At 40.5% G+C, this 12,658-nt stretch overlaps 1 protein-coding gene across 2 annotated transcripts in view; it reads right to left on the bottom strand.

Moving 5' to 3' along the window:
- Positions 1-6,571, bottom strand: part of LSAMP (limbic system associated membrane protein) — a 649,641-nt gene extending 643,070 nt beyond the window's left edge. For both annotated transcript variants that reach the window (XM_060150589.1, XM_060150588.1), the window contains exon 1: positions 6,074-6,571. In XM_060150589.1, the coding sequence (XP_060006572.1) occupies positions 6,074-6,228 (155 nt within the window). In that variant the 5' untranslated portion in view covers positions 6,229-6,571. The remainder of the gene's footprint in view (positions 1-6,073) is intronic.
- Between the last annotated feature and the right edge of the window lie 6,087 nt (positions 6,572-12,658).

Below are 12,658 nucleotides of genomic sequence, written 5' to 3'. Positions count from 1 at the left end.
TAGAGTTGAAATGAATTCTACAAACATCTAGCTAATATTTTGAAAATCATATTTGTGGCAGATATGACAACATAAGTACACAGAAGTAAGCCTGTTTGAATAAGACCAAAGATATTTTCCTTGACTAAATATAGTCTCTTTTCTCCCTTTAAAAAGAAAATCTAGAACTGTTTTGTATCTTTTGTGTCTTGCCTAACATAAATGAAAGAGCGAACACAAACAACAGGATTTAAAAAGTCAAGCTTTAATGCTATTTCAAGAGATATTATGTAAATTGGAACCACATTAAAATAATATGGATTATTTTAACATCCACTCCATTTTCCATGACATTGTAGGGATGAGATTGTGTGGTAAGGAAATGGATCTGTGAGGATCTCTTTCCTCTCTCTCAATTGAATTTGCACATCTTTGCTGTTGAAATATTTCCCAAACCACACACATGACTATATTTTTTTACTACACGTCTAGTAAGTGCTGCCCTGAACATGGTTTGTAAAAGAGATTTTTCAACCAGTAAAGGAGCAGTTCTCAACTCAGTGTACATATCAGAATCATTTTTTAAATACCTATGTCCAAGCCCCACCCCAAACTAATTCAATCAGAATTTCTGAGAGTAGGGAATATGTGGCTTCATTGTTTTTTAAAAGACCTCCAGTAGAGTGTAGCATGCAGCCATGGTTGTGAACTCTCTACAGCAGCATTTCTCCAACTTTAATGTGCTTATGAATCATTTGGGATCTTGTTAAAATGCAGATTCTGATTTTGTAGGTCTGGGATAGGCCCTGAGATTTTGGGATTTAGCAAATGACTATATGATACTAAAGATGCTCATCTACAGAACACACTTGTAGCAGCAAGAGTTGGTGGTTCTCAAACTGTGGCTCGGTCCTGCAGCATCAGCATCGTCTGAGAACTTGTTACAAATGTAGACTTCAGCACCTACCACAGAACTGAATCAGAAACTCTGAAGGTGGGGGCCAGGTAATCTTCATTTTCACGAACACTCAAGGTAATTTGGATACACCTTCAAGTTTGAGAAACTCTGGTCTAAAGAAAAAGAGCCCCCTAAAGTCTAAACAACTGGCTACATGTAGTTGAAAAACCACTAACACTTTATGCTTTATGTAGCAGTTTACAATTCACCAAAGTGAACTACTTTAACCTCTTGTGGGCTCTTTAAAACAATCCCATAGAGTAACTAAAATAGGTAATTTCATTATTTTTTAAATGAAACTGAAGTTCAAAATATTTAAGAGACATTCTCAAAGTCATGTAGCATGCAAGGATAGATCCAAAATTAGAGCCTAGCTTTTCTGAGTTGTACAAAGTAACAGGCAGGATATTCACAGGAGAACAGGGCCAATGGCCATAAACTGTGGCCTGAAAGGGCAGGCTCTCTTGGGCTCAGGTGATGACAGTGAGGGGTATCAGCACACAAGCAGGCAACCTCCTACCAGGTGAGTCACAGACATTTGTACTTGGAGCTCCCAAAGACTACAGCAAAATGCACTAATCCTTCTTCTGCCTGAGTCTGCTGTTATGTGGAACCAGCCTCAAGAAACACAAATGTTTAACCCTCACCAACTGATTTAGTGGATGAGTCAGTCATTTTTGGTTGTTCACACTCCACGATTCTAAAAATAATTCATTTGAAGTCAAATTACCTAGAACAACCAACTTAACACGTGTTGTATGTATGTGTTTCATTCTTAGAGACACACAAATTACCACAGTTTGTATTTGTCACATGAGATTTGTCTGCTGTGTTCCTCAGGACATAAATGAACAGCAAGTGAGATTAAGTGCATAAACATCCTTTTAAAAACGTATACAATCTGCCATATTCTTAGACAAGATATAGCACACTTTACTCCATTATTTACCATGTATATTTGACAAAGGACTTAATGGGCAATGAACAGTCCTTAAAGTATCATAATAACCTAAATAAATTTTGATTACCTTTAGTGAGTTAACTACAGAAAAAGAAAACTTCATAACTGTCTCAAACTCTCCCTAGAGACCCATGCCCACAAAGTTTGTTTTCAAATAATGAATAATTATAAGTGGTAGAAAAATCACATACTGTGTCAGGAGTTTGTTTGATTGTTGACAGTTTCTTTGTGAATGTAGATGCCTACATGCCTACAAACAGATGCTTTAAAGAAGAGAAGCCATTTTTCTCTTAAAAGTTGCACAAAATGTTTACATTTTACTGTCAAATAATCACATCTTTTTAATGTTTTTGCTTTTTCTCCTACTGTAGAAACAAACAAGGAAATAAAAGACCAAAGATTTTGAAAAACTAAAAATTTAACTATTTTAAACTTAGGTACTTAGTTTCTTATACCTAACACTTATTAGGTACATTTACATCTAAATGGTAAAAATGTTATCACCATAAAAGGTATTATAATATCCTGAAAACATCAAATAGGGTCAGAATTGTGAAATAAATGCAACTTCAATGCCCCCAACTTTAAATATTTAAAGTCACAACACTAGTGTGGACCCTCTGATTTTACCACATATGCAGTTACGCAATATGTCCAGATATGCAGGTATATATAATTTTTGGAGTTACCTTATGAGCAGATATATTGGGATTGATTATTTTATAATGATCTTTCCAGACATATGCTGCTAATAGTGAAAATATAGTTAGTGGGACTATTAAAAATGAAATTTTAAAGGTCAGATTGGAAGACTATTTTCACTTTTCCCTTAATTTATCACAAGAGTTACATGGTTTCAAGCTGCCAAGATTAACCGGAAGTGAATCCCTATGGGAGCCTGGGTACAAGGATAGAGGGTTGGAAGGACCAGTGCTAGAAACTTATCCAGTAATTGATGAACTACTACACTTGTGCGGGGGTGTCAGTGAGGCAGGTGGGCTCCGTTCAGAAAAGCAACTGAGACTTCCGCACAAGTAAGGTCCTGTGGGTAACTGTGTCTCATACTTTACTGTGCAAACAAATGGAAATGAAGATTCTGGTTCAGTAGGATTTAGGAAGGCACTCCAGGAGCTGCTGCGGCTGCCACTGGTCTGTGAATCACACTTTGATCCTTTGCCTTTGAGATGGAAGATGGTACTGTGGTTTCCTTTAACTCTTAAAGGATCTCATAAAGGTGCTCATAAAGATCTAGAATCCCTTCTGGGAAACAACAGGCTTAGGTTGGTACACATGAGATTATCTTTCTTTCCACCTAGTTTTATCACCTTCATCCTAGAGTCTTTCTTTTCTTTCTTCCAAAAGATAGAAATTACAGAGCAAGACCCCAAGACCAGTATATACTGTCCTATCAAGATACACATTTACATCAAAGATCATAATTATACAAAAGTAAGCATCAATTCCCCCCAAAAAACACTTGCTTCATGGAAGTAAGGCAGTAAAGGTAAATGTTTTGGGGACAGTCGGCCAAATTTCTGTCACTGGACCACCAGAATTACAAACCTCCCTTCTTTCCTGTTGCCATTTCAGATCATTCAGGGCCACAGACTCACTGAGACAGGATTTTTTTTCCCCTTGCCATTTCACTTTCTCAGTGCCAAACATCTACTGTGGCTTCCAACGAATCAAGTTCTCCTTCCTCTCCTCCCCTGGAAGCTCATGCTCCCAGTAACATGTCAAAAATAAAGTGGAAGCAAGGTTTTCCCAGGCTAGACTTGTAAACAGAAAGCAAGAGTGCCAATCTTCACCAGCAAACTGACCCACAAAGCTTACTGGATTCAGTTAAAGAGACTGAGAAGAAGGTCAGCTACGAAAAACAAAGGGAACTCTCTCCATAGTTACTTTTGATAGAGCTCCACCAACCCAGAAATAAAGCCTTGTCCAAGGCAAAGGAAACAAAAAAGAGGGCACATTAGGTGAGGTCTGGGAAAGCAATGGGCTCTCACAGGTGACTTCTCTGCATGCTGTTTGTCTATCTTCTCTTTCCCAGGGAATGACTGCTTCTATATTTATTCTCTGTGCTCACTACCCACCCCATTTCCATACTGTAATGTCTACTAAAGTGTAATGCTTAAAAACTCCATTTCTTTTGAGCCATAGACACACAGAAGCACATATATATCATATATAGATATTTATGTAGTAAGACTGCCTCTCATAGACATAGAGTTGTATGCATACAATGTACGAAAATATAAGAATACCTTCTTTCTTCTAAATTAACATTTACATGCTTATCTAACTCTTTGATAACTATAGCTTAAGATAGAGGTGATGCTGACTTAGAAAGACCTTACCAAGTTCATTTCATGGACATTAACATAAAAACTTATACACCCAGAGTATTCACTTTTCCCATATTCATTCTTATAATTCAGTGAAAACAAATCTTGCTAAGAATAGCATAAATTTATATAGAGTGCTTCACTTGTAAAGGGTTAATGACGTTAGGGAATATGAATGCTAGCAGTTGACATGGCATGCTTATGTGTTTGCGAAAATATTTTCTGCATCATGTCCAAATCCCTCTGCAAACAGATAAATTACTCTATAAATCTTATTACTCCATGTGGATAAATCACACATGCAGGTTTCACAGGGCTGGAGAGAGCTAGAAGGGAAAATATGCTTCGGATGGTAGGATCTTTGGGATTCATAATCACGCAATGCTCAGGAAATGAAGACAGGAGCACTTACACATTAGGATTTTCTTAGTTTTTATACTCCGCAGCAACATACACACACCACAACACACAACCCATACATCCCTCTCTAACAAGGCAAGAGATCCCAAAGCAGGACACTGTGACAGCCAACCAAATTTATTTCTGAGAAAAGGAAAGAAAACTTTGCTGCTGTAGGCAGCTCTGCTATAGAACGGCTCCCCGATGCCCCAGGGTTTATGCACTATCAGCTCCTTGCACACAGATTAGATGCTTCTTTTCTATCAGATACTGCTTTTTATTGCCACAACGAACAATATTAGCCAGACAGACAGACTGACACTAGGTCATTTCATTTGGATGAAATGAGATTTTAAAAGATCTCCAAGGAGAACATTTTCTTTCATTATTTATTTATTTATTTATTTATTTATTTATTTATTTATTTATTTATTTATTTATTTTTAGTATCTGATAGAAATTCAAGGAAAGCTATAAAAAAGGACAAGGAGTATATGCAGTGGATGGCGAGGGGAAAGAGAGAAAAGAAACACAGGAAAACAGGCTAGCAGCTCTTTAGAAACAGAATTATGGCTAGGTTCCATCTGAGTTTCTCCAGCTCACTGTCCCTTACAGGGGTCAAACTCCAAGGACTTGGGACTCTTCCTTTCCAAATTTCAATCCCAAATTATATTTCGGAGTTTGACAGAGCTGCATAGAGATAAGACGCTGAGGTCAATAATCAATTTGAAATATCCATTTAATGCCAGGTTAATTCTTTCCTAACCTCTGTGCTTAACACTCCTATTCTTAAATATTAGCAATTCGGCAAGTTCCTTTTTTTTTTTTCCTTCTGTTCATTCTTGTGTTGATTTCTATCCACATTCCAGAAAAGGCTCAGTAATCAACCAAAGTTCTAAGATTGATTTATTGTCCTCCATGTCAATTAGAAGATCCTTACGGAAAGTCTCCTATCCAAACTATTGCTGGGGCAGAGCGAGAGCCTTTCTGTACGTATCCACACGTACAAACACACATACACCACGGAGAATGCAATACTGTGTACCACTCTCTGAGCGCCATAATTCAACAAACTCTTCTTTCTCAGTTAAGCAACCCCAACAAAACTCTTAAGTACAAAGCATCTGCAATCACAAAAGCAAAAATACTGCCCGAATGTCACTAACACCATGGATGAAATTAGCCTTTCTCAGCAAGAGAAGCAAGATCCTAGGAACGAAACAACATTTAACCAACCCTGCTGATCCTTGACAGTGACCAGAATCCCCTTGAAATTTGCTGGCAGATACCTCGACCAGTCTGTAAAAGGCGCGCACACACACACACACGCACACGCACACACACAGCACAAGCCTGCAGCATCAGGAGCTGGAGTTCATGGAGAACACACACACTCTTAAGCACCACAGAAAAGTTGCCCGAAAGCCCTACCTGAGGATGGCCGTGTCCCCCTGCCTCACGGTGATGTTGTCGGTGCCTCGGTTAAAATCCACGCTGCGAACGGGCAGTCCTGTGGGAAGAAGGCAGAGCAACCTCAGTAGGACCAGCGGCAACTGTTTCCGATCAGGCTGAACTCTGGCGACCATGGTGGCCACGCCGAGGTGCGGGTCGCGGGCTACTCTGGAGGACGTGCGTGGGCCTGCTGCTCGCCGAGAGGGCTTTACAAACGGAGGGCTTTCATCCACGGCAAAGGCGTAACGGGCTTTGCCAATTTGTGGTCCTTTCCACTTTGCCTCTCTCTTTCCCTCGCTCAGTCTCTTTTGCCTCTAAGACTCAACAAAGCCCTCAAAAACCCGAGAAGAGGTGGGGAAAAGTCAAAGAAACAAAATTTGAAAGGAGAGAGTACAAAATATAAAACCCTCTAGAAAAGATGAAGAGAAGGCGGCCAAAAAGAAGGTGTTCTCTGGTCTCTGTGGCTGGATGCTCCTTTGCCAGCGTCTGAGCTGAGCCTCTTGCCTCCGTAACCCACTTTCCCGGTGGGCGAGGGAGCCGGCACCCAGCCTGCCAGCGAGTGTAAAGAAACCCACACAGCAGCGGCAGCAGCCCAGAGTCTCCCTCCCCCTCCTCCCCTTCCTGTTTCTCCCTCCAGTCCCTCCCTCCCGCCCTCCCTCCGCTTGGCACCTCCCCCGCCCGCCGCAGATTCCAACAGCCCCTCGGAGTCATCCCCTCTGCCCTCCCCTCAGCGTGGCCCCTCGCTTTCCACAACTGCCCCCTTCAGCAGCCGCCAGCCTCAGTGAAAGCCTGATGCGCCTTTAGGTTGTCAGGACAACAGCTCCATCTGAGGCCTGGCTGATTTCCTTAAGAAGAGGGAATGGAGCTTGGAGGTACCGTGCAAGAGAAAGGGGAAAAGGAGAGGGACTCAAGCTCTAAAACAACAGGAGAAAGAGTCCAGGGAAGGAGAGGCAAAGAGTGAGAAAGAAGGAAAAGGGAGAAAAGAAGAGAACACCAAGGCAAACCTTGACAGATGGAGGGAGTGAAACAGAGAAGGACAGGAAAGCCTGAGGGAGTGAAACAGAGAAGTACAGGAAAGCCTGAGGGGTGGAGGGGGACCAGTGCTGAAAGATGGGATGAGGAATGCAAAACAGAAGAAACTTGACAGTGGAGTCTAAGATGAAAAGCCAAAGTCGATTTCAAAACTAAATATTTCTCCAACTGTCTTTTCATACCCACATCTTGTTCATTCTTTCCTCTCTCTTTCACGGGATTAATAAGGTTTATTTTCTCTCCTTCCTTTATCCCCTCCCCCTCTTGGAGCCCCCTTATGAAAGATGGATTGGACACAATGCTGGTATTGAGTGGTCTGAAGTGTGAATGCTTGGTTTGTCTTTTCCAAGTGCCAGCCTCAGCAGCTGATCCCTGATCCCTAAATCAACTTCACTCTCCAGGAAACCCTTACTCAGTCCCACACATGAGGAATGGTATTAAGGATTATTGTTTCAATGGCACGTTGCTGTTGCTTCCCAAATCTTTACTGACACTTGCTTCTCAAAATGCAAGGAAGGAGATTCGTATATCAGAAAGCTTGTCACTTACAGGGTGACACTGAGGCTGCATACAGCACTGCAGTGAATGGAAGACAGGTTACCATCATTTGTCATTCCTTCTACTCCATGAGTCAATCCAAGTGATAAGGGCCATCAGGGGCCTAGGGTGTTAGTCACTCATGTGAGAGCCCCCAACGATTAGACATCTCCCTCAGAACCCATGCTGAGCATAAAAGATGGAAATGGACCAACCCAAAACTTTTTGTTTCCTTTCATTTTATTTACTGGAATAGTTAAGGCATTCACATGGTACGAAAATCAAGTGATACAGAATGCTGTAGAGTGAATTGTAGTTATCTGTCCTATCCCTGTCTTTTTTTTTTTCTTTTTTTTGCAGTACGCGGGCCTGTCACTGCTGTGGCCTCTCCCGTTGCGGAGCACAGGCTCTGGACACGCAGGCTCAGTGGCCATGGCTCACGGGCCCAGCCGCTCCGCGGCATGTGGGATCCTCCCGGACCGGGCCACGAACCCGCGTCCCCTGCATCGGCAGGCGGACTCTCAACCACCGCACCACCAGGGAAGCCCCCTATCCCTGTCTTTAGGCAACCCATTTCTCCTATTTGGCGGCAGCAAATATTTCCAGGTTCTTATACATCTTTCCCTAAATATTCCATGTCCATACAAGTAAATACACATACACACATTCACATATTATGCTCACCCCTCTTATTTACACAAATGATTAGCCAAGGACATTTGAAAAAAAGGCATATGTTTAGGAATCGTTATCAAACTCCACCAAGTACAAGCCTAAGGAGGCTCTTACTGTGCTGACACCTACCTTGCCCACACCAGAATATTCAAAGAGTTTATCTGCTACATTTTATCAACTTAAAAGGTAGATTCACTCTTACAGATTATGTGAGGAAAGGAAGGAAGACCTTTTGTTTTTTTAAGAAAAGAACTTGAAGGATTGGAATCCAAACTGTCACGAATTCAAGATTGGTGGAGTTCAATTAATTTTGTTTTTACTACGCATTAAATTTATATAAATCAAGTTGTTTTATATTGAGGCTAATAAAGAGTCCCAGATAATAAACCAATAATGTTTTACCACTAATTTGTAACTGAGCTGTTTAAAACTCAGGACCCATTTTGCCAAGGGAAAAAAAAAATGGTTAAGTGCTGGTTGAACAACAAAACACATAATTCTGTGGTTCCCAGTATCAATGGGAAAATGAGCTTCGAGTGCCAAATGGAGATGGGAGGATTACATAACTCTATGCCGAGAGTGCAAGGAAAAGAGCACCCATCCCCACCCACTGCTGCCAACAAGCTTCACAATCCCTGGCAGGATTCTTCTGAGCTTTTAGAGATGAAGGGTTGGCTTAGACAAAGGTTTAAATATAACATTTTTTGGGGTGGGTGGTGTTTGTCCCATGTTAGGAGGAAGAAAGAAAAAAAGGACCGAGGCTACTAGAACATCTGTTTCCTCTGATGATGGCAGGTGAATGACATGACCCTGCAAGGAGAACTAGATACTGAGGGGAAGGATCAGATATATCAAGGGTGTGAAAATTCTCTTGCATCAGTGGACTATACTTTGAATGAAGAAAGAAGGAGGGTTTTCCAGGGCAAGGAGAAAGTATGGTGGGGTGGTAGCATATTGTTTGCGGTAGATGCCTAGACATGGTTGTTGACTACTGCCTATACCTGTAATCTCAAGTTACCTGTAAGACTTGTCTGGTCCTCGGACAAAGCATAAAGTTTAACATATTGGTGTATAAAATAATTCACACCAAAGTAATAGGAATGTGAAATCTGTAGCAAATCAATCAGATCTGGAGTTTGTCTCCATAATCACTCTGAGAAAAGGATGTATAAAGTTAATCAGGATTATAATCAGAATTGTAATAGACCAATGCCTAACTTACGCAAGAGGATAAAATCATAAGTACATATTTATATAGAAAAAGATCACATAATGCAATTAAAGTTTTTTTTTTCTTTTTAATAATTTCATTAGATAAAGTCCATTTCTTGGCAACTTTTATTGAACTAAACTGACTTACTGTGTGCGCTGGAAGTAAAACGCAAAAAAGAAGACAACATTTTTAGGGACTTCCATGGTGGTCCAGGGGGTAAGACCCTGCACTCCCAATGCAGGGGGCCCAGGTTCGATCCTTGGTTAGGGAACTAGATCCCACATGCATGCCGCGACTAAGAGTTCGCGTGCCACCAGCTGAAAGATTCCCGCATGCCACAACTAAGACCCAGTGCAACCTAAATAAATATTTTTTTAAAAGACAACATTTTAAAAATTCTCTAATTTAGATCATTGGATAATTCAGATTGAATTTCTGAACAATTTCAAAATCATGAAGTTTATCGTGTAAGTTATTTAATATTTATCATTTATGTCCAGATGGCAATTCAGTACCACTTTCTAACCCAACCCTTAGCTTAGCGGGAGCATTCTATAATTGATGAATATAAGAACAGAAGAACGATTGAATGTCCAAGCCTACTCAAGTGGTTAATCTCATCATTTACACAATAATAAATCTATTTGTGGGTATACTATAAACTTTTGTTTCAACTTTATGTTCTCTCAGAGTCTTTTCCCTTTTCACTCTCCATGGACCCCTTCTGGTTTTCTCTTCTCTGTGATCTCTCACTGAGATCTAATACATTCTAACAAATCCAATACTCTATACATATCGATCTCATCCTAACGGTCACTCCCCCAAATCTACTCCAATATTAATTCCTCTGCTTGCTTTCCTAAGAAATGTCGAGTAGGAAACAAATAGGTGTTACTGAAATTTATTCAAGCTAGTTTATATACGCTCTTCCAAAAGGGCTGGCGAAAATGAACATTCTTTCAGGTTATTTGTGAGGCAAGTATGGCTGTTAGCCATATGAAACAGCCATCATCACCCAAGTAAGATGATCTTAGCTACTACTTTAAAATAACATAGTGCCTTTCTAAAAAAGGCTCTAGAAGATTCTGGCACTCTCCAGGGACAAATGCTGCAGCAAAAACAAAAACTGGCTAACGTCTGAGCACCCTAAGAAGCATGAAAGCTTTATTCTTCTGTTTAGCTTTGTAAGGTGATAGGCTCACAGGAAATCCAGATGCAGCCTGGAATGTACAACTAATTTAGCTACATTGGTTGCATTTTATGCTAAACATTTCTATAATATTAATATACCACTCTACATTTCTACAGTTGTAAGGTCTTAATCATAATAACGCCATGCCTGTACTTCACTCACATAAGTGAAATTAGCATTTCCATATGAACTAGAAATGCATAATTGTCAATACTTCTCCTTAGGATTCCTGCTACGACATTCTCAATGATTTCATCATAATTTAGCAATATTCAAGTATGTCGGTTTATGCTCATAACAATGGTACTATCTTGTGTGAATTTCCTTTGGAACTCAGCTCCTTTGAATACAATAGCTTCATTCGCACGTGTCTCACTGCCTAACAAAATCAATCAGCTTCAAGTCAGTTAAATATTGTTCAAATCTTTAACTATAGAAACCTCAGTGATGTAAAGCATTTAATCCATACTCTGCACAATTAAAAATCACTCTTACATGGTTTGCTTTTAGTTCACGCCTTTGTAGTTCATTGTTATCATATTGGTCTTCTGCTTCTTTTTGTACTCATTCTGTTTTGGTATGTATCAATGCTTGGGTTTGCACAAGTTTTAACAAGGTCTTTGAGATTCTTGAGCAGCTGCCTGGATCCTCCCCCAGCAACAAACTTACTCTCATAGATATGCCATTATCTCATAGACACGTACTCGCTGGCCCATGGACCTTCCTCTTTTTTAGACTGCCCACTCTGCCACCATGTACAAGGAGGTGGCAGTTGCCAAGTAATGCTGCATCTTCTCTTTTTGATCTAGGCCTCACATATGGGAAGAGCACTGCAACATCTGCAAAGATGGCGGTAGCAGCACCTTCAGTATAGCAAGATGTTAGCGCAAGCAGGTAATCAGGCAATTATATCCTCTATTTGTGGTTGCTGTAATGACTTGGATTCCTACAATCAGAAAATAGGCCAAGGAAAAATGAGGAGGAGTGGAGGCAGATGTGCAATTCCATATACTGATATGCCCACTAAGTTTATGATTCATTCATTCACTCAATACGCTTTTAATGATACGGTAGTGAATCAAGACAGACCAAGATTCTGTTTTCACAGAACTTACAAGCTCGATGCAGAGATAGATGCTAAAAAAGTAGATACATATTAACGTTATTTTAGAGAGTAAATGCCATGAAGAAAAATACGTGTGATAGAGAGAAAATGGCCTGGAGGTGTGGTGAGGGGAACATATGGTCTGAAATGTAAAGAGTCAGCCACGCAAAATCAGCAAAAAGACCTTTCCAGATAAAAGAAATGGCATGTGCGAAGGCCCTGAGGCAGGAATGGGTGTGTCATACACCAGGAATCAAAACGAGAGCAATAAAATTGGCGCATGTGGTCTGTGTGTATGTTGTGGGGATAGCTGAAAAAGCAGGTGAGATTAGACACTGGGGAGGGATCATAATGAAGAGATCCCAGGGTAAGAAATTTAGGTTTTTATTCTAGTGACTTGATTGGTCAGTAAAAGATTTTAAGCAAGGGATTGACGTGATCTGATTTACATTTTAGAAAGATTGCTCTGAATACCATATGGAAGAAGGACTGTAGAAGGACAATAGTGGAAGCAAGGAGACAAAGAGAAGGAAATCTTAGTCATCCAGTGGCAACTGGCTTGGCCTGGTGGGGGGAGCAACAGGAATGGAGAGAAGATTGAGTTACCTCGTATAGCTCATGATGAGAAGACCCTCCCCAAAGAGGCTACGTTCTGTCACAAGTGATCGATGTTTTTCACATACCAGCATTCTCTCTTACTGTACTAGTTCAGTACAGTTCCTTGCAGGAAACTGCCACTCATCCATCCAATAATACCTGACAGAATACCAAGTCGACTGTCATTTTACCAGCTAGTGAGAAAAAATAAAC

This window comes from Lagenorhynchus albirostris, chromosome 5, assembly GCF_949774975.1.
Source record: "Lagenorhynchus albirostris chromosome 5, mLagAlb1.1, whole genome shotgun sequence".
Classification (NCBI taxonomy): domain Eukaryota; kingdom Metazoa; phylum Chordata; class Mammalia; order Artiodactyla; family Delphinidae; genus Lagenorhynchus; species Lagenorhynchus albirostris.
This window is presented reverse-complemented; position numbering and strand designations above follow the sequence as displayed.